Below are 23,112 nucleotides of genomic sequence, written 5' to 3'. Positions count from 1 at the left end.
ACAGAGGAAGTCTTGGAAAAAGGGCTAGTCTCTCCCAAGTAGCCACCTTCTAGGGCAGGGAGGGGCCCAACAAGCTGCTCATTAGATCATTTGCAATTGGGACATGGTTGCCTAAGTACACAATCTTCAAACAAATACGAGATCAATCCTTAACATCTCAAGAGAACAGCTGAAATCGAAAGGACCAAATTGGCTGGGTAGGAGGGAGGTAAGAAGAGTACTTCAGAGCCTCAGAGAAATAAAAGCAGGAATCATCCAAAATTAAGAACAGGAGATTAAAGAAAAGAAGGTTGTGATAAATAAGAAGCTGTGAAACAAAGCTAATGCACAAATCAGTGAAATGTACAATCAAACTGACACACTCTTCTGGAACACAGCACATAAAAATAAAAAAATAAAAGTGCAAAGGAAAAAAAAGAAATGTGAAAAATAGATCCAGAAATTCTACTATTCAGAATATCAGGGAAGCTATATAAAATAGAGAAGCTTTCTCTCAACAAGAATCAAAAATGTCCAAAATTTAAGACAAGAGTCCTCAGAATGAAAGGGCTTACTCAGGGAACCTAGGTAGCTCAGCCGGTTAAGTGTCAGGGTCAAATCACAATCCCAGGGTCCTGGGACAGAGTCCCACATTGGCCTCCCTGCTCCGTGAAGAGTCTGCTTCTCTCACTGCCCCCCTTTCCTGCCCATCCATTCGCACTCTCTCTCTCTTTCCCCCTCTAAAATAAATAAATAAAATCTTTAAAAAAAAAGAAAAAGAAAAAGTGCTCACTCAGCACTAAATAAGATAAAAAAGAAAATCCCACACCTACCCTATTGGAAAACCATGAAAAACAAAAATAAAGGAAAAACCCTAAAAGTTATTAACAGAAAAGAATAAGAAATAAAACTGATACTAGATCTTTTATCAGTAACTAGCCGCATAGGAAAATAGTGGAGAAATAACTACAAACCCCTGAGGAAAAATAACTTTGACTTTAACATTTCCCTACAAAGTAGTTCTGAAACAGTACCAAACTTGAAGGCCTTTCTCAATTAAGACCGTTAAGTGCCTGGAAGACAGGTCCTGTGTCTTGTACACTAATAAGTACATCAGCTACAATCTAGGCAATTTCCTAAGTACTTGACAACTATTCACTTTAGAGAAATTCAGAAAACCTTCAGTTATTCTCAGGTTTCTATATAATCCTTCTCTCTCTACTGCTCAGTTCTATCAAAGCATTTCCCAAGCCACTAAGAAAAAAAAAAAAAAAAAAAAATCAACATTCACAAAGCTGGCTAAGAATCCAAACTGCAGTTTACAACTCTAACTTACACTAAGAAATGACAGTGCATATATCAAGACAGTTGCAATAAATTTAGTCAGAATTCAGTTCTATATTTTTAAGTTACATATTTAGACTCACCGAGAAGTGATTCTCATTTATAGACTTTCACAGGCTTTCAAAACATGGATAATTGTTTATTCTTTTTACTTTTATATATAGTATAAAACAAAGTTTTACTTCTTTGTAAAATCATTACTCACTAGCATTAGGACAAATCAATACAAATCAATGTATTTATTTCTAAACTAGAACTGAGAGTCCAGAAATAAATCTTATCACATACATCTTATGATGTATAAAAATTATCAAATGATTTTTAAAAGGTGCTAACGCAATTCCACAGGGAAAAGAGTAGTCTTCAACAAGTGGTGCTTGAAAAACTAGATATCAGTTTGCAAAAGAATGGGATGGAATATCAACTACCAACCCCCGACTATACATAAAAATTAACTGAAAATGGATCAGAATAAAAATGGGTCAGAGACCTAAATTTAAGAGCTTAAAACTCTTAACAAAATAGAAGTAAATATTTGTGACCTAGGATTAGTCAATAGTTTCACCCGTAAGATATACACACACAAAACACAAATATTAAATTAATCAAAAATAAAAACTTTTGTGTTACAAAACAGCATCAAGAAAGTGAAGACAAGGGGCGCCTGGGTGGCTCAGTGGGTTAAAGCCTCTGCCTTCGGCTCAGGTCATGATCCCAGGGTCCTGGGATCAAGCCCTGCATCGGGTTCTCTGCTCAGCAGCGAGCCTGCTTCCCTTCCTCTCTCTCTACCTGCCTCTCTGCCTACTTGTGATCTCTGTCTGTCAAATAAATAATAAATAAAGTCTTTAAAAAAAAAAAAAAAGTGAAGACAACTCACAAAATGAAAAATTTATAAATCATCTATGTGAAAAAGGACTTATATCCAGAATATATAAAGAACACTTAGAACTGAATAACAAAAAGATGAACCATTTAAAACACAGCCAAAGGATTTAAACAGACATCTCTCCAAAGATATACATGCCAGTAAGCACATGAAAGGATGCTCAACATCACTAGTCATGATGTAAATGCAAAAGACAACTACAAATGAGAGACGATTTTACCCTTAGGATGACTATAATCAAAGACATACAATAACAATATTGGCATGGAGGTGGAGAAATTGGAACTCCCTTACATTGGTGATAAAATGGTGCCTAGCAGGTTTGATAGTTCCTCAAAATGTTGTTTAACATAGTTACTACGTGGTCAAGCAAGCCACTCATAACCAAAAGAAATGAAAAAAAACTGGTCTGCACAAAAACTTGTCCTTGAATGTTCATGGTAGCATTACTCAAAGGAGCTACAAACTAGAAACAAATCAAATGTTAACAGATGAACTGATCAACAAAATGCAGTATGTTCATTAATAATGGGCTATTAATTCAGACATAAAAAAGAATAAGGTACTGATACATACTACAATATGAATAAACCCAGAAAATATTATGCTAAGTAAAAGAATCCAGTCACAAAAAGTTACCCATTGTATGATTCCATTTATATGAAATGCCCAGAATAGGAAAATCTGTAAGATAGAAAGTAGGGAAATGGTTGCCTAAAGCTGGAGGGAAGAATGGTAAAATGAGTGACTGCCTGTGAATATAAGGTTTCTTTGTGGGTGGGGGGAAGAAAAGATCCTAAAATTAGACTGTTGTGATGGTTGTACAACCTGCTGAATAAAGACCATTGAACTGAATATTTTAAAGGGATGAACTATATTGGGGCGCCTGGGTGGCTCAGTGGTTAAGCCGCTGCCTTCGGCTCAGGTCATGATCTCAGGGTCCTGGGATCAAGTCCCACATCGGGCTCTCTGCTCAGCAGGGAGCCTGCTTCCTCCTCTCTCTCTCTGCCTGCCTCTCTGCCTACTTGTGATTTCTCTCTGTCAAATAAATAAATAAAATCTTAAAAAAAAAAAATAAAATAAAGGGATGAACTATACAATAAAGGAGTATCTCAGTCAAGTTGCTAAAAAATTATACCCACATTTATACACAAAACACTACTCATCAAAATGTGAGTGTCCCTTACCCCCCACCAAAAGGACTCCCATTTATCTTCTGTCTTACCTTTTAAGGGCATCTTTGAGTTCAGGCACAGAACGAATACATTGAACTGTAGCATTCATGTAGCAAGTGTTACCAAGGTTTGTCAATCCACATGGTAATTCCATCTGAAAAGGACATGGATTAAAACATTTTTATAAAATGACAGAGCATATATAAAATCACTAAAGTTCACACTTCGAAGTGTAATTTGCCAACTCATACCAATTTATATTCCAAGTTTACCCATAAGTAAAAGTTTTATACTCCTAACAGAAATGTTCACTTGCATTATGTTGACATGGTTTTAATTCCCTTCTTAAAAATATTGAAAGCCTTTTTTCCCATAAAATAATAGTACTGTTAGCACTGCCCAACACTTATTTATTAAAGACACTAATTGACTTTGCACTGAATTATCCAATTATATCAGGACTCCTCAAGCCAATTTCAAAAATAAAACCTTTTAGTTTTAAAAACATACATCTTGGGGAGCCCCAGGAGCTCCACGTTCATTGTGGAAACTGCTGGAGATTTTCTCTCCCTCTCCCCTGCCCCACACAACTCACCCATGTGCTCTAATAAGATCTTCAAAATAAACAAGAACATATATCTTGATATTACCAATTAAATCTTCAAAACACTTATTTTTTTAAAAGATTTATTTATTTTAGAGAGACAGTGTGGCACTTGAGCAGGGGAAGGGACAAAGGAAGAGGGAGAGAATCTCAAGCAGACTCTTCTTAGAGGTGGAGCCCATCATAGGGCTTGATTCCACAACCCTGCTATCATGACCTGAGCTGAAATCAAGAGTCAGACGCTTAACCGACTGAGCTACCCAGGCGTCCCAAACCTTTAAAACGTATAGATGCTACTTTGTGAAAGGCATCTTAGTACCTGTAGCAATCATTTTTATACAAAACATGGTTATATCTTACCGCAGATGCTAACTGTTCTTCTGTCATGTCTTCTACAAAGACAGTTTTAGCTGAGGGTTCCTCAGGAAGAGCATCTGCTGACCCCATCATTAGTAGAGTCATACCCTGTTTTAAAAAAAATTTCATTTCATAAAAATGCTCAGACGTTGATAATGCTTATGTCCAATGAAAGAAGCCAGACACAGAAAAATAAAACATACTGTATGCTTGTATTTGCCAGAAAAGGTAAATCTACAGACACAAGGCAGACTAGCAATTACTAAGGCTAAAGGTGGGAAGAGGGAGTGACTTTAAACAGACACCTATTTCTTTCTGGGGTGATGGAAATGTTCTAAAATTAGATTGTGGTGAAGGCACACAATTCTTGTCAATACTAAAAATCAGCAACAGTTAAAAAAAAAAAAAAAAAAGTACTGAGGTGGCTGCTTCAAGCCAAAGGTCCCCTGCTTATATCCAAAGGGGCACAAGGAAACTTTTCAGAATGATAAAACTTCTCTATCTTGATTGTTGTGGTAGTTACATGACTGTATAGAACTACCCAAATTCAAACTGCACACTAAAAATAGGTGAATTTTAGTCCATATAAATTACACTTCAATGAAGCTAGGGGAAAATAAATAGTGTCATAAAAACAGTTGAGATTGTTTAAAATACTGGAGGGGAGGGAATTCTCGAAATGATTATTAACATTTAGTGGAATCATTTCTCCCCATAACAAAGTGCAGTTAGCATTCTTTTTGTGAATGTCTATTGTACAAATGTAACAATTACTTATAATTGAATGGAATTATTTTGAGAGCACCAAACCCTCCATTATTGGAAAACATTACACCAAACACATAAATTAGTTCAAAATACCCAATTTTATAATTCTACATTAACATTATAGGATATATATAAGGGAATATATATTATATATAGGATATATATTATATAAGGGAATATTTACATTCAACACATATGTAACATTCCATACAACAGAAAACAATGAAGAAATCTGAAAATGTTAAAAAATCTTACTATGGAAGATACAAACACATAAGACAAAGAAAAGAGTAAGGAGGTTTAAAAAATTTTTTTAAAAAGCGCCAAAAATGGAGGTTTAAGAAGAAAAAAAGACAGTAAGAGAAGATACAAATTTCCACATGAGGATTAAATTAGAAAGTTAAAAAGTTTGGGGACCTGGCTGGCTTAGTCAGTAGAGCATGTGACTCTTGATCTCAGGGTTCTAAGTCTGAGCCCCATGTTGGGAGCAGAGATTACTTAAAAATAAAACCTTAAAAAATTTTTTTTAAAGAAAATTAATAAGGATAACAAACTCAGTCCTGAGAGCACCTATTTGAAATCCAATAACCTTCATTCCACCACCCATTATTTTAACTTAAACTTTCTGTGATAGCAGAAGGAATACTAAACTATCACTAAAAAATCTTTTTCCAAAGACTACCCTCAGGAAAACCAAATATTTAAAGGATGTACTAGCAAATAGTCTGTTATAAACGTGATATAAAATAAAGAAAATGGGGTGCCTGGGTGGCTCAGTCATTACACATCTGCCTTCAGCCCAGGTCATGATGCCAGAGTCCTGGGATCGAATCTCCCATCAGGCTCCCTACAGAGTGGGAAACCTGCTTCTCCCTCACCCACTACCCCTGCTTGTGTGCTCACTCTCGCTATGTCTCTCTCTGTCAAATAAATAAAATCTTACAAAAAAAAAAAAAAAAAAGAAGAGAAAGAATATCAGTAAATAACAGTAAACGTAAGAATATACCTGTAATATTTTAAGAAGAAAACTATAAAGCTTTACTTAGGAATATAAAAATACACCTAAACAATAAATTGAAAGTCATTAACAGTTTCTAGACAGGAAAAATTACTGTAAAGATGTGATTCTAAATTGTTACATGAATTTAATTTTTTTGAAACTTTACAAAATGATTCATTCATATACCAAGTTTATACCCATAATAACAGCTAAGAAATTTCTAAACCATAAAGATTAAAACAATGCCATTTAAGAAGAAAATAGATTACACAATGAAGAATGTTGAGAAAAACTGGATAATTTAGAAAAAAATATCATCAGTTCTCCACCTCACGGTATGCCATACCCAAAATGAATTAAAAGACTTAAGAAATAAAACAAAGGGTGCCTGGGTGGGTCAGTGGGTTAAGCGTCCGACACTTGGTTTCAGCTCAGGTCATGATCTCATGGGTAGAGAGTATTAAGCCCCGCCAACGATGGGCTCCACACTCAGCCAGGAATCTGCTTGAAGATTCCCTCCCTCAGCCCTTCCCCCAACCTGCGCGCACACGCTCACGCTCTTTCTCTTTAAAATGCATAAATCTTTTAAAATAAATAAATAAATAAAACAAATAATTACAAAAACATGTAAGTGGATTTAAAAAACCTTGCTTTGCTGGAATATTTTCTAAAAGTGACATAAAAGATGAAAGGACTAATGTTACTACATAGCTCTTGAAAACTTCTATAAAACATTACCAGTCAAAATTTAAAAGGAAAAAGGGTAAAAAGGTTACACTATATAGAAGCACATTAAAAAAAAAAAAAAAAACAGTAAAGCAAACAACAGAAAACTGGACAAAAGATATAAACAGTAAACAAAAGGGCTTAAAACAAATTAAGCTTCTACTGTAAGAAGCTAGAAAAAGTATACAAAGTATAAGAAGGAAATAAAGCAAAGAGGTGAAATCAATAAAATAATAAATAAACAAAAGTTGATTCTCTTGGGGGGGTGGTAAATCCATGAAATTGACAAATCTCTGGGTAGATAATGAAGAAAGTTAAAGAGAAACCACAATTTGCCAATACCAGGAAAAAAAAAGAGAGAGAGAAAAAACATCACTAGAGACTCTAGAATGACAATTTAAGCTGTAAATTAAATGGGCCAATTCCTTAAAAGATGTTAACTATTATTATAACAGATGTCAAAGAAAACATAACATCAGAGTCCTACATTTATTAAATACATTAGATTCCTAACTGAAAGTCTTCCCACAAAGAAAGCTCTAAGCTTCAATGGAAAATTCTATGAACCATTTAAAGAAAATCTCTTTCAGAAAACAGAAGAGGTGGGGATGCCTCCTAACCCATTTTATATGGCCAGGATTACACTGACAGCAAAAGCAGACAAAGACAAATCAAGAAAACTATAAACCAGTAATTCTCACAACTAGAAACACAAAAATCCTTTACAAAATACTACCAAATAGAATCCAGGAAAAGGAAAATACATAATGACTAAGTGGGGTTTAGCCCAAGAATGAAAGGTTGGTTTACTATTTAAGAGTCGATGTATTTATTTCACCACATTAACAGATTAAAGGAAAAAAAAATGATACTTGCAATAGATATGGAAAAAGTATTTGAAAAATTCAACTCCCATTCATGAACAAAAATTCTCAGCGAATTACAAATAGAGAACTTCCTCAAACTAATGATGAACATCTATAAAACAACTCCAACAAAAACTGGAGATTTTTCTCCCAGGATCAGGAAAAAAAACAATGATGTGTACAATGTCAACCACTTCTACTCAACATTGTGCTGAACATCCTAACCGGTGTAAAGCAAGGGGAAAAAAAAAAGAAATAAAAGGCATGCAGATTAAAAAGGAAAAAATAAAACCATTCTTATTTCAAGATGATTGTATCCTACCTACATAATCCTAAACACTAATATGTAAAAATCAACAAAATCACAGGATACAAGATCAATATACAATAATTAATTCTATTTGTATATGTTAGCAATAAATAACTGGAAAATGAGATTTGAAAAATGCCATTTATGATAGCATCAAATACCATGAAATACTTTATGACATTTAAAAAAAGTACGATCCTGTACTGAAAATAAAATGGTGCCTGAGTGGCTCGGCTAATTAAGCATCCAACTCTTAGTTTCAGCTCAGGTCATTAGCTCATGGGTTGTGAGATCAAGCCCCTTGTTGGGCTCCATGCTCAGCAAGGAGTCTGCTTGAAGATTTTCTCCCTTTGCCCCTCCCCTGATGCACATGCATGTGTATACATACTCTCTCTCTCAAATAAAAAGATCTTTAAAAAAAGAAAAGAAAAAAAAAAAATAGGGCCCCTGGGTGGTTCAGTACGTGAAATGTCTGCCTTTGGCTCAGGTCATGATCCCAGGGTCCTGGGATCAAGTCCTGCATCGGGCAGGGAGTCTGCTTGGCAGGGAGTCTGCTTCTCTCTCCTCTGCCCCCCACTCAAGCACATACTTCTGTTCTCAATACATAAAATCTTTAAAACAAAAGAAAAAATATATATAAAACATTGTTGTGTGAAATTTTTTTCAGGAGATTCAAGATGTCCTAATTTGGGGGTCCCTAGCTGGCTCTCCGTCAGTTAAGCATCCGACTCTTGATTTGGGCTCAGGTCACTATCTCAGGGTTGTGAGATCAAGCCCGACATGGGGCTCCATGCTGGGCATGAAGCCTGCTTAAGATTCTCTTCCCCTCTCCCAATGCCACTGCTCCTCCCCCGCCACTCATGCATACAAGTTCTCTCTCAAAATAGAAAAATGTTTAAAAAAAATTTTTTAAAGGGGCACCTTGGTGGCTCAGTGGGTTAAAGCCTCTGCCTTCGGCTCAGGTCATGATCCCAGGGTCCTGGGATCGAGCCCCATATTGGGCTCTCTGCTCAGCGGGGAGCCTGCTTCCCTTCCTCTCTCTCTCTGCCTGCCTCTGTGCCTACCTGTGATCTCTGTCAAATAAATAAATTAAAAAAAAAATTTTTTTTAAAGACATCCCAGTTTGATATATAGTATCAATGTAATTCCAATCAAAATCCCAGAAGACTCTTGTAGAAAATGAACTGAATCTCAAATGTCCAAAGGACATGCAAAGACTTTAGAATAGCCAGTAAGTGTTGGAAAAGAACAACAATCTGGACTTCTACTGCTTGATTTCAAGTCTTGAATAATCAAGACGGTGGGGAGTGGGTACTGGTGTAAAGGTACATATACAAATCAACAGAACAAAATCCAGAAACAGACTTAGATGTGCTCATACAACTGAACACTCATATGAAAACAATAAACCTTAACCACTGCTTAACAACAAACACAAGAGTCTGCTCAAAACAGATGATATACCTAAGTATAAAAGATAAAACTTGTAAAAGTTTCAGAAAACCGAAGTCTCTTGTGACCTTGACACAGGCAAAGATTTCTTAGATGGGATACAAACAGTCAAAACCATAAAAGAAAGAAACCTGATAAGTGATACTTGAACAAAATTTAAAATTTCTACTCAAAAAAACATTTTTAAAAAGACAAAAAAATCAAAAACTGAAAGAAAGTATCACAGCAGATATATCTCACAAAAGACTTGATCCCAGTAGGTATTCTTTATATGCAAGTAAGAAAATAACCCATTTAAAAATACATAAAGATCTGAACAGACGTTTCACAAAAAGATATAAAAGGTGCCAATAAGGTTAAAGCATTCAATACCATCAGTCATCATATAAATGTAAACTAAAACCATAACGAAGTATCACTACACACCCACCAGAATGACTAAAACAAAAATGACTGACAACAGTCAAATGCTGTGATGGCAGAACAACTGGATCTATCATATACCATTCATAAGAATGTAGAATGGTATAACCATCACTTTAGAAAGTATTTGGCAGTTTCTTACAAAGTTAAACACATTCTTAACCATAAGACACAGCAATTTCACTCACAGGTTATTTATTCAAGGAAAAGGAAAATGTGCATCTACAAAAATGAAGGTTCCCAGCAGTTCTGTTCATAACAGTCAAAAAGTAGAAACAAAAATATCCATTAACAGATGAACATGCGTGCACACACACACACACATAAAAGGGACCAAAATTTTACAATGACAAAACTACCCAATATATGGAATTGTAGTCTCAAAAAAGAGGAGAGAGAAGGGCACACAGAAAACAACCTTAAATAGATAAAATTTTCCAAATTTAATAAAAACTATAAACTCACAAACCCAAGAAACTCAAACAGAATAAATATAAGCAAACCTCTCCAAGACATGTAATTAAATTGTTAAAAAGCAATCTAAAAAGCATCAGGAGGAACAAGACATACTATATGTAAAGGAATTAAGAATGAAAACTATGCAGATCAGAAGACATTTTTCATGTATTCAAAGAAAAAGTGTTAATCTTGAAATCTATACCTATCAAATATGTCTTTCAAAAATAAAGGTGAAATAAAGAGCTTTTCAGAAAAACAAAAGTAGAGAAAATTCATAGACATGCTCTGTAAGAAACGTGTAAGTTCTTGAAGCAGAAGAAAATGGTATCTGATGGAAATCTATATTTGGATCCAAAGGAAGAATGCCAAAAATGGTAAATGAGTTTTAAACATTTTTACTCTCTTTAAATAATAAATGACTATTTAAGGCAAAAATAGGAATGAAGTATAAGATTTCTAACATGTGGAAGTAAACTGTATGACAACAATAGCACCAAGGACCAGGAAAATGGAAGCATACTATTTTAAGAATCTTATACTATAGCTGAAGTCATTTGTTATTTAAGGCAGAGGATGATTAAAGATATGTAATATAAATCCTAGAGGAGTGGCTCAAAGTCATCATCTTAGTACCCTTATACCAAGAGTCAGCAAACTTTTCCTATTAAGGACCACATAATAAACATTTTAGGCTTTCTGGGCTATATACAGTCCATTAAAAATGAGCAATAAACTCAGATGACCAAAATAACATTGGTATGTTCTGGGACTACACAGAACCAAATGAGAAATATGTAACAGAAATGTATTAGAAAAAGGCCCAAATAATTGGAGATGAAACAACATAATTCTAAATAATGTATAGGTAAAAGAGCAAAAAACTAAATCAAAAAAACACCCACAACATAAGAAAATATTTAACTGCATAATAAAAACAGAGCACATCAAAAGTTGTGGCTACAACTACAAGTGATTAAACAGAAAATAATAATTTTAAGTGTCTACATAAGGAAAGAAGGTATTAAAAAAAAAAATCAATGATTTAAGCACACACTTTAAAAAGAAAATGAAGCAATTTAAACCAAATGTAGAAAAGAAAATAACGTAGAGTAAATATCAATAAAGTGGAAAATGGATAATATATGAAGTAAACAAAGTAAACAACTGAAAAGAGTAATTGATAAATCCTTAGCAACACTGACCAAAAACAAAACACCAAAGACTTATCAGGTATGGGAAGGTATGGGAAATAAAGATAACAGATATAAAAGAATAATTAATGAACAGTCTGGATATTATGAACAACTTCATGCCAATAAATTCAATATATTTAAACAAATTTTCTCAAAGAGAAAATTCACCAAAACTGGCATAAAAAACAGAAAATCTAAATACCCTTTATCTATTAAAGAAGTTAAATATCAATCAAATTCTTAAAGAAAATCCAGGTCCAGATAAAATTCACTAGTAAATTATTTCAAGTATTTACAGAAATGCCAATCTTACACAAACTCATTTAGAAAAGAAAGGGCAATACATTCCCAAATAAAAATATTAATACCTCTCATGAACATATATACAAATATCTTTATTTTTTAAATGAGAAAATTAAATCCAGCAATGTATAAAGGAGATAAATAAATCATGACTCAGTGGGTTTGTCCCAGTTCTCAAAGTGTTTGTGAACCCCTACTGGTCTCTGAGATTCTTTTACAGAGCCAGCAAGGTCAAAACTATTTTCATAATACTACGACGTTACTGTCCCTTTTTCAGTGCTGACATCTGCACTACTGGTGGTAAATCACTTGAGGCTAAAAATTTTTAACAGTTTAGCACATATCAAAGTAATGATATAAAATAAATTGGTAAAAATGATTATTGATTTTATTAAATCTTGACCTTTGAATACATTTCTTTGTGATATTCTGTGTTATGAAATGGGAATTTCCCATTCAAAAAAGACTTATTTTCCTGGCAACCAAGATCTCCTTCAGCAGGTGAATAAAACTCTGGTACATCCATAAAATGGACTATATTCAGCACTAAAAAGAACTATACTATATAAGCCATGAAGAGACATGGAGGAAATTTAAATACATATTACTAAGTGAAAGAAAGGTCACATCTTGTAGGATTCCCAATACATGACACTCTGGAAAAAGGCAAAACAATGGAGACAGTAAAAATATCAATCGTTGTCAGGGGGTTGAAGGGATGAAAAGGCAGAGCACACAGAATTTGGGGGACAATAAAACTACTCTGTATGACACTATAATGGTGAATACATGTCATTATACATTTGTCCAAACTCACAGAATGTATAACACCAACAGTAAATCCTCACGTAAAGCCTGGACTTTGGGCAACAATGAGGTGTCAATATAAGTTCATCAATTGTAACAAATGTGGGATGCCTGGGGGGGCTCAGTTGGTTAAGTTGCCTTTAGGTCAGGTCATGAAGCAGGAACCCAGGATCAAGTCCCACATGGGGCTCCTTGCTCAGCAGGGAGCCTGCTTCTCCCTCTGCCTGCTGTGCCCCCTGCTTGTGTGCTCACACACGTGCCTGCACTCTCTCTCTCTCTGACAAATAAAATCTTAAAAAAAAAAAAAAAAAATTATAACAAATGCGCCATCCTGATAGGAGATGTTGGTAATGGAGGAGGCTTCTGCCTGTGTGGGGAAGAGGATATATGGGAAAGCTCTGTTTCTTCCACTCAGTCTTTGCTGTGAACCTAAAACTGTTCTGCAAAATAAATCTATTAAAAATATATCAGAGGAGGGGCACCTGGGTGGCTTAGTTGGTTAAGCATCTGTCTTCTGCTCAGGTCATGATCCCAGGGTCCTGGGATTGAGCCCCGCATTAGGCTCCCTGCTCAGTCACAGAAACCTGCTTCTCCCTCTCCCTCTGCCTCTGCCTGCTGCTCTGCCTACTTATGCTCTCTCTGTCAAATAAATAAAATCTTAAAAATAAAAGATATATGGGGCACCTGGGTAGCTCTGTTGGTTAAGCATCCAATGCTTGATGTCCAAGTCAATTTTGGCTAAGGTCACAATGTCAAAGTTGTGAGATGGAGACCTGTCAGGCTCTTGCTAGGCATAGAGCCTGCTTAAGATTCTCTTTCTCTTTTTCGGCCCCTACCCACTCCTTCTCTAAATAAATTACATACATACACACATATGAAAATAATCAATAGAAATAAGACATCTGATATCAAAAACATGATCATTTTCTTCAGGATAGCTTATGTTAAATGTATGAGTTGCAAATAGACTTGTTACTTTTTCAGTATCATTTTACTTAAAACTACAAATTATGGGTTTTTATACTCAAGTATTTAGCCCATATTTCTCAAATAAATGAAGTGAGCTTGCTGCTTTAGGAAAAATAAATGACTACATAAAGTTGCCAATGACAAAATCAGAGCTTTCGAGTGAAAATTTGAATTTTATATCTATCACTATATACTTGGCACCTTTTGAATTATAGCCAAGTAGATTTCTATGCACAAAAAGTCACTGATGTGGTTTCTACCACAAACTAACCAATAATTAGCTATTACATGTTGAGTCTGGGTATACTATGAAAGATGAATGTTCACTATTTTATCAGAAAAGATACCTCCTTTTTGAAACTATGTGAGGCCAGATTTATTACACATACCTCAACTAAAACAACTTATCTCAGCAGACTGAATGTAAAAGCAACTATGAGAATTCGATTATCTTCTATTAAGACAGATTTTCAAGAGATTTGCGAAAATATAGAGCACTGCCAGTCCTTTCCCAATATTTCTAGGGAAACATTTAAAAATACAAAATTAACATATAATGGGTTTGTAATAAACTTTTTAGGGCGCCTGGGTGGCTCAGTGGGTTAAGCCACTGCCTTCGGCTCCGTTCATGATCTCAGGGTCCTGGGATCGAGTCCCACATCGGGCTCTCTGCTCAGCAGGGAGCCTGCTTCCTCCTCTCTCTCTCTCTGACTGCCTCTCTGCCTACTTGTGATCTCTCTGTCAAATAAATAAATAAATAAATTTTTTTAAAAAGTTGTTTAAATAAACTTTTAAAATTTGTTTTAATTTCTAATATGATAAATGCCAATAGATATAAACTAATATATATGAAACTCTTTGGGGTTTAAAAATAATAATTTTTAAGAGGACAATTAGGGCCGCAAAAAAAAAAATTTGAGGGTTGCACATCCCAGGAATGCAATATTTAACAATTAAAAATCAATGAGGGGTGCCTGAGTAGCTCAGTCAGTTAAGCGTCTGCCTTCCGCTCAGGCCATGATCTCAGGTCCTGGGATAGAGCCCTACATCTTGCTCCCCGCTAGGTAGGGAGTCTGCTTCTCCCTCTCGTTCATGCACTCTCTCGCTGTCTCTCAAATACATAAATAAATAAACAAACTTAAAAAAATTAAAAATGGGGGTACCCAAGTGGCTCAGTGGGTTAAAGTCTCTGCCTTCGGCTGAGGTCATGATCCCAGAGTCCTGGGATGGAGCCCCGCATCCGGCTCTCTGCTCAGCAGAGAGCCTGTTTCCCTTCCTCTCTCTCTGCCTGCCTCTCTGCCTGTTAAATAAATAACTACAATCTTTAAAAAAGAAAAAAAAAGAAGAATAAAAAAATCAATGAGATTAACCAGACTATCAGAATAAAGTAGGAAAATCGTATGATCTTTTTTAAAACTTAACAAAATTCGACAGCCATTCGTAATTTTAAAAGTCCTAGTGAACAGGTTAGGATAAGACAAAGATGACCATTCTCACCACTTTCTATTCAACATTGTATTATAAGAAGTCCTAGCCTAGGAAATAAGGCAATAATAAGAAATGAAAGTCATAAAGATTGGAAAGGAAGAAGTAAAAATACCTCTATCTGCAGATAACATGCTCCTGTACATAAAAAAAAAACCCAGTGGAATCCAGAAAATAACTAATGAAACTATTAAGTGAATTTAGCAAGGTCACAGGATGAAAATAAACTACATTTTTATAACCTACCCATGAACACTGGAAAACAAAATTTTTTTTTAAATATCATTTAACAGCCACGAAACCTTAAGTCCAAAGAATCTAACAAAAACCATGAAGATCCTACAAAGCTACAAACTCAGTTTAGGAGAATATAAAGACCTAAACAGAGTACATCATTTTAAGGATTCTATACTAAATACTGTTAAGATGGCCATTTTCCCCAAACTGAACAAAGAACCAATACGATCTTAAAATTCCAAGAGTCCATTTGTAAAAACTGACACTTATTCTAAAATCAAAAGGAAATGCAAAGCTAAAATATTCTTGCAGAAGTTGGAGAACTTATGCTATCTCATTTCAAGACTTATTAAAAGCTTTAATCACTAAGACATATGTGTACTAGCATGAAAGAGGATATATCAATATAAATGAAATATATCAATGAAAGAGGAATCCAAAAGTAAATCTGCCATGGATTCTCCCAAGACAAGTCAATCGGAAAAAGAGTATTTTCAATAAATAGTGCTGGTGTTCCACTGGATACATCTATGGAAAAAAAGCATCTGCAACACATTTGTATATAATAATTAAGAAACTGAATTATAGTAAATGCTCTTAGGATAATACTTACATTTTTTATTTTGAGGTTTCCCCAATCATCATCCTGTTTTAAAAACAAATGAAAAACATTTAACCACCCCTGTATAATCTGAACATATTCTAATAATCAATGAATTTTAAGCTACTCCAAAATAGAATGTTTTTGCAGATTTTTACTTATTTAAAAAATAATTTTATTTAAAAAATTACTTATTAAAAAAAGTAATTTTTACTTAAAATTACTATAATCAAAAGTATTTTGTTTTAAATGCAGTGTTACAGTCAGTAAGTCTTATAATTGCTTTAACTACACTGGGGGCTTGTGGGGGGGGGGGAGAAAAAATGAAAATAAAAGGGGACCAAGAGGGAGACAAACCTTAGGAGACTCAATCTCAGGAAACAAACTGAGGGTTGCTGGGGGGTGGCAAAGTGGGGAAGATAGGGTGGCTGGGTTATGGACACTGGGGAGGGTATATGCTATGGTGAGTGCTGTGAATTGTGTTAAGACTGAAGACTCACAGACCTGTACCCCTGAAACAAATAATACATTATCTGTTAATAATTTCAAAAAAACAATTGCTTAAACTACCAAAGACACAATCTAAACAATAAACCTGACTATACTAAACCTTGATGATAGATACTAATTTTTCTCCATGTTTGTTATATGTATGCACCCAGCAAAACTAGTAATTAGCTTATGTGACAGGAATTAAGAGTAACTTATGAAATAAGGTCTAAATATAATTACAATGATTATATAATTTACTGTCTAAAGCAGGAGATTCTTTTTTTTTCTTTTTTTTTTCAAAGCAGATTCTTAAGAATTAAAGTGCTATTAAAAATTATACCAGGAATACCAGAAGCAAACTACCCTTCATGACATCTGCTGTGTCCACAAATGTTTTTTTCAAGTCCCAAATTTCACATCTATGAAGTAATTAAATATTTTCACTTCAATATACTCAATTAAAACAATTTTTTTAATGCCATGATTTGCCCCCAGACATCTTGGCCTACCGCATACTGCGGCTAAACTCTTTACCTTCACAGAATAACGTCATTTCCACATAACTTCTTTTTCAGACAAAATGCCAGGCACCCAATATACTTCCCTTTGGTAGTGCCAATTTTTTCTTTCATGCTTCAAAGTGCAACAGTAACTTCCTAAATATCCTTCTCAGTTTAAGGTCCATTTCTATTAATCAAAAGGAATGATAACTATATACATGCTCCCTCAGTTCCCTTATCTGAGGTCACACAAAGCTGAAAAAATGAACCGATATTTGCTTGGCTTGTAAATCACATGCTCTTCTGGTAACCTGCTATACGTTACTTAAATCTGTCTGATGCTAAGTTTTCTCATTTATTAAATTATAAAATACATTTATTCTCATTTTTCCAATATACAGAGTTGAGAATTAAAGAAAATAAAAGCCTGGCACAAAATAATTATTCTGTAAGTGATTACTATTAGTAGTCAATTTCATTTAATTACTATTTCTCTGTAATTCTCCATAGCACACCACCAGTATACAGCTCATCACAAATTCAGTTATCGAGCCACTAATGACTAAAAAGCTCATAATGCAACTTGGAGGGGAAACAATGTTTTCTTCACCAACATCAATTTCACTGCCCACCTGACAGGGGCAATCAAGCCACATCTCTAAAGTTAACTATAGCTCTTGGCATTTCACACCTAACTCTTGAGGGTATTGTCTTTTTAAAACTATACTTCCATAGTTTTACAAATAGTAATACTTGCATGTTTTTGTGGCCCATCACCAATGACACCAGGAAGCTTAGACTCCTAACTGTAGTCAATATGACCATCCCAAGGAAACTAAAGGAAAAATTATGTTTGCTCTCTCTTTTAACAGAAATATTTTCTCCTACCTCCAAACAGGTTTTACATAGCAATTACTCCCTAAGTGATAAGAGCCCTTTTTCAATGAGTAGAATATGAAACAGGCCAAAAAAATTAACAGTTTTACAGTATTCCAGAAACGAGGCTTTGGTAAAGATGTTGAACTATTCTGAATTTCAACATTTGAATGCATGTACAAAAATACCTTCTGTAGTCTTTTTTTTTTTAATCTACCATATTGTCCCATATTTTTAAGAGATAAAATTTTCTCCACCCCATAACAGAAAACTACTAAAGGTGTATACATTTTTATATTAATCTAAACAAAATAAAATATTTTTAACACACCCTCACCAGGAAAAAAATCCAAACAACAGAGATAAATGGAAATTCCCAACTCCCCTGACTCCTATGAGTATTCAGTGATACAATGCATTTTAAAATAAAAACTTTAATGATGCTTCTATAATATAGTTCTTTGAAATGGCTACAGTGTTCCTTTCTACACAAACATGAATAAGAAAGTTTTAAATTCACAGACTATACACTCTCAACAAATTAAAAAATATATATACCTCAAATGCTACATTTTCTGGTATTTGTTTCCACTAATTATATATTGTATATAATGAAAATTTGGACTAAATTTTACCTTCAATGTTCCTCCTTTCACCATAACTTTCTGTCTGGCCGGCTGGACACCAGTGAGTGCAAAAAGCTGAGCCTTGAACACCATTGGAGGTTCATCAGTGTTCAATTCTACACCTTCAAATTTCTCCTTTCCCCATTTCACAGTAACTGCAAACAAAACCATAATTTATTTTTTTCATTTATAAAAATAAGGCATATTTTAAAAAATAAAATAAAATAAAGCATATTTAAAACAGGTGTAGGAATGCAGACTCTGAATTTAAAGAAGAAAGGTTCCATGGGAGAATTGAAAGGTGTGGTTCCTATGCAAGAGGTGGTCAAATATTAGGGGCACCTGGGTGGCTCAGTGGGTTAAAGCCTCTGCCTTCGGCTCAGGTCATGATCCCAGGGTCCTGGGATGGAGCCCCACATCGGGCTCTCTGCTCAGTGGGGAGCCTGCTTCCTCCTCTCTCTCTCTGCCTGCCTCTCCACCTACTTGAGATCTCTGTCTGTCAAATAAATAAATAAAATCTTTAAAAAAAAAAATCCAAAAATCAAAAGATGCAGAAATTTCAAAATTAAAAAAATACAGAAATCTTTCTTCAGTCATTTAGATGGCTATTAAAAAAAAGAAGCCAACAAAGAAGAAAACATCATGTGCTGGTGACAATGTAGAAAAACTAGAACCCTTGAACATTCCTGATGGGAATATAAAACAGTACAGCCACTGCAGAAAAAAGTATGGTCGTTCCTCAAAAAATTAAACTTACCATATGATCCAGGAATTCCATTTCTAAGTATATACTCAAAAGTATGAAGCAGGGACTCAAACTGCTATCTGTATACCCCTGTTCATAGTGCATTATTCCCAAAAGACTCAAAGATGTGAGTGAACCAAGTGTCCATTAACAGATAAACAGATGAACAAAATGTGGTACAGACCTACAATGGATATTATTCAGCCTTAAAAAGTAATGAAATTCTTATACATACTATACATCACATGGATGAACCTTGGAGACATTATGCTAAACAAAGTAAGCCAGATGCCAAAAGTCAAACATTATGATTTCCCTTATGTGAGGTACCTACAGTGGTCAAATTCATAGACAGAAAGTAGGATAGTGGTTGCCAGGAGGCTGGAAGGAAGAGGAAATGGAGAGTTATTGTTCAATGGGTACAGAATTTCAGTGTAGGTACATGAAAAAGCTCTGAAGGTGGATGGTGAGGACAGTTACACAACAATATGAATGTACTTAATGCCAAAAATGTACACTTAAAAATGGTTTAAGCAGTACATTTTTGGTTACATATATTTTACCATATAATAAAAAAGTCTATTGGCCTCATGAAATACCTAACTTTTGAAATAACATAAAAGTAAGTAAACACAATATACATAGCTTGCCACTGAAAACTTCATACCTACTCAAATAAGAATCTCACAAGAGTTGTCTGTTTTTCCAATAAAACCAAAATATGAAAAACTAATCCTTACTCCAAATCCCAACTCCTTCACTAGTTCAATTAATGTGTTTAACATTCATTCAATAAGGCCCAGAACAAGCTCTAGGAAGATTCTATGAACTTAGAATCTAATAAAAGAGAGAAAAGGGGGAGAAAAGGTAAAAATAATTAATAATATAATATAAATATAAATATAAATATTATAAATGTTAGAGGATCACAAAGGAATGCTTCATGAGTGAAAGACTGCCTGGAGGAAGTTGTAACTTCTCTCTGAGTTGAGTCTCAAAGAAAAAATTAAGTGTTAGCCTAAAGATAAGCATTCCTGGAAAAGATAAGAAAAACATCAAAAGCATAAAACTGCATTTTGTGCTCTGAGATTTAAGTAATTCCCTGAGAGAGGGGGGAGGAAACTGAAACTGGAAGCTGACCAAGGAGAAAGTCACAAAAGATAACATGTCATGCTAAAACATACAGGCTTTGGGTTTTATGTTAGAGAAATGCAGTATCTGTGAAAGGTTTTCATAAACGCCACTTTAGTCTGGTTTGAACATCAGAATGTTCTAGCAGCAGCTGGCAAAAATGGGTTTGAAGAGGACACAACTGTAATTTTGAAATAAACTAGGAACAGAGAACAATGTACAAGCAAAAGATTAAACTAAAACAGTACTAGAAATAATGAGGAGGAACCTATCTGAAATTAATTTAGCTGTGTCACCATGAGCAAGTTACTTAAACTTTTTGTTTATCCATCAAAGAGAATTATACTGGTGTCACAGGTTATGCTGAAGGTTAAAACAAAGCAACATGTATAAAAATACTAGCTTTGTGCCAGGTATACAGGTGTCCATTAATTTTAACAGCACTTATCCTTAACCATATATGAATCTATTTAATTTTCTACTAACACTTATGAAATAGTACTTAAAATATTCTTATTTTAATATAGGGTTTTTTGGCAGAACCTGAAAAATATAAATTCTCAATATGGAGAGGTCAAAGAAGAAACCTTAGAAACCTACTTCAATTCTCTCATTTTGGAAATAAGGGAAGGATATGGTTAAAATGTATAAGACAGAACTTAATGTTAAGATACAGGGTTTGGTGAATACAAGTATTTCTTGAGGGGAACAAAGAGAGGTTGGTGGTGTTGTATGAGTCTACCAGTGTGTTTAAGTATTAGCATACACTGGTATTTATCGCCATCACTTAATTAATAACCCCTTAATTCTACATTGCATAAATAGAATATTTCAAGTACCATTCTGCTGTTAATCTTGGCTTTAGAAAGAGGTTGAGCAATCATTAAAGTGCTCCGTTTAAGATTCTAGAACACCAAGAATCCACATCGAAATTAAACATTGTTCCTTTGATTCATATCATTCTTTGGAAATGCTGAATCTTCAATAAAGAAATTATGATGGAGTTAGGAATGGCCAATGAATCACACATTGACTGCGAACCGAAGTCACCACATACGTTTTAGGTGCCATTTTGAAAAAGACTAAGAACAGCAAGGTCCATTAACTAACTGAAAATGTGATCCCTGGCTAATACCTTGGCCTGCCTCAAGCAAAATTTAAAAAAAAAAAAAAAAAAAAAAAAAAAAGCCAAATGCCGCTTAAAAGGAAATGACGCCTGCGGGTATTTGTGTTCATCTAAGTCTCAAAGCTTAACATCATTCTTCAGACGTAGAAACCCAATAGAACGTTTGATGAAAACAGTAAGTTCACAATCTACCTCGGGATAAAACTGAAATTGGTACAAAAGGGGTGTTTGAGCCAAAAGCAGCAAAGGGGAAGCTATCGGAAGCTGTTAAGGGAAACCCGAAGCACTCTGAAAGCTAACCGATCATCCGAAGTCCCTTTCCCCAGGCTTCCCCCTCCCGACCCTCTCCTTCCGCAGCTACCACTGCGGAGTCCAGGCAAATCCCACTACACCTCAAGCCTGGTCCCGGGGGCCTCGGGACACACCCTCCCCTCTCCTGGCTCCCTAGGACATGACAGAAAAACTATTCTGCAGAGTCACCACTCCCAGAAGCTGACTCGCGCTCCCCATCCCCACTCCCACCCACTCGGGCCGGAGGGGACAGCGATCCCTCAGGTTGCAGAGCTCGGCAACAGCAGATGAAGAGGAAGGGGCCAGGGTCGTCGCCCGCCGCAGTAGCCCCAGCCAATGCCTGACCGTCCCCTCCCCAGCCCCATGCTCAGCCGGGTGCTGGCCCCGCAGGCCCGGCCTACTCAGAGGCCTAGCGCAGGACGGAAGTGCAGGGCGAGGAAGGAGCTCACCGGAATAAAGCGGCATGGCGGCGGAAGAGGCGGCGGCGGTGCAGGAAGGCTGGGCCTGGCAAGGGCAACGAAGGGAGAGGAACGCGATGTAGCTGTGGCGGCGGCACGGGTGCGACGAGAGTCTCATTCAAACCGGCCACTGGCGATGACGCAGCAACACGCAGTTTGCCCGCCGCGGAACCACAGGGCGACTGCAGGAGAAGCCCCGGCGCGTAGAGCCGGCGAGGCGGGGCCTGCAGGGTGGAGAGCTGAGGGAGGTGGGAGCGGAGCCGCGCGCGGCGGCGGGCAGGCGCGGGCGCGCGGCGGCGGGCAGGCGCGGGCGCGCGGCGGCGGGCAGGCGCGGGCGCGCGGCGGCGGGCAGGCGCGGGCGCGCGGCGGCGGGCAGGCGCGGGCGCGCGGCGGCGGGCAGGCGCGGGCGCGCGGCGGCGGGCAGGCGCGGGCGCGCGGCGGCGGGCAGGCGCGGGCGCGCGGCGGCGGGCAGGCGCGGGCACGCGGCCCCGGCGCCAGTACAGGTGCACGCCTGCGCATTGCCCTGTGCTGCCCGCGCCCGCCACAAAGTGGGCTGGCCCTGTCCTCCTGGCCCCCGCTGGATGCCAGCCATGTGCCCCGCAGCTGTCCTTTTAAGAAAGTCTTTCTCCCCTTTTTCGAAAGAGGGCTTCGATTGGAGCTGGGAGTTTCTTTCCCCTTGTTCATATACCCGGTAAAAAAAATACCTCAGGCCTTGCTCCACCCCCCGTCACCTGGGTCTACTTAATAAAAAATACCCCGCTCTCCCTTTTAGGATTTTGTGACAAAATGCGTGTCAGAAGACTTTGAATGCTGCAGAGATAGGTCTGCCTGGATTGTAATGTGTTACTGTTGTTCCTCAAAACCGGTTTGGACTCCAGGTTGAATCCAGTGAGAAGAAAAAATTAAAATAATTAAAAACAAAA

At 36.5% G+C, this 23,112-nt stretch overlaps 1 protein-coding gene across 4 annotated transcripts in view; it reads right to left on the bottom strand.

Moving 5' to 3' along the window:
* USP14 (ubiquitin specific peptidase 14) overlaps positions 1 to 22,467 on the bottom strand; it is a 48,238-nt gene extending 25,771 nt beyond the window's left edge. The window contains exons 1-5 of one of the 4 annotated variants that reach the window (XM_059139036.1): positions 22,181 to 22,467; positions 18,448 to 18,593; positions 15,957 to 15,989; positions 4,349 to 4,453; positions 3,435 to 3,538 (exon numbers count right to left, since the gene is read on the bottom strand). In XM_059139036.1, coding sequence (XP_058995019.1) covers positions 3,435 to 3,538; positions 4,349 to 4,453; positions 15,957 to 15,989; positions 18,448 to 18,593; positions 22,181 to 22,307 — 515 coding nt within the window. In that variant the 5' untranslated portion in view covers positions 22,308 to 22,467. Of the gene's footprint in view, positions 1 to 3,434; positions 3,539 to 4,348; positions 4,454 to 15,956; positions 15,990 to 18,447; positions 18,625 to 21,966; positions 22,119 to 22,180 lie in introns of those variants that run through there. The other 3 variants (XM_059139039.1, XM_059139037.1, XM_059139038.1) reach the window with 3 other exon arrangements.
* Between the last annotated feature and the right edge of the window lie 645 nt (positions 22,468 to 23,112).

Source organism: Mustela lutreola, chromosome 11 (genome assembly GCF_030435805.1).
Source record: "Mustela lutreola isolate mMusLut2 chromosome 11, mMusLut2.pri, whole genome shotgun sequence".
Taxonomy (NCBI): Eukaryota; Metazoa; Chordata; class Mammalia; order Carnivora; family Mustelidae; genus Mustela; species Mustela lutreola.
The sequence above is the reverse complement of the archived record's forward strand: the minus strand, read 5'-3'. Positions and strand labels throughout refer to the sequence as shown.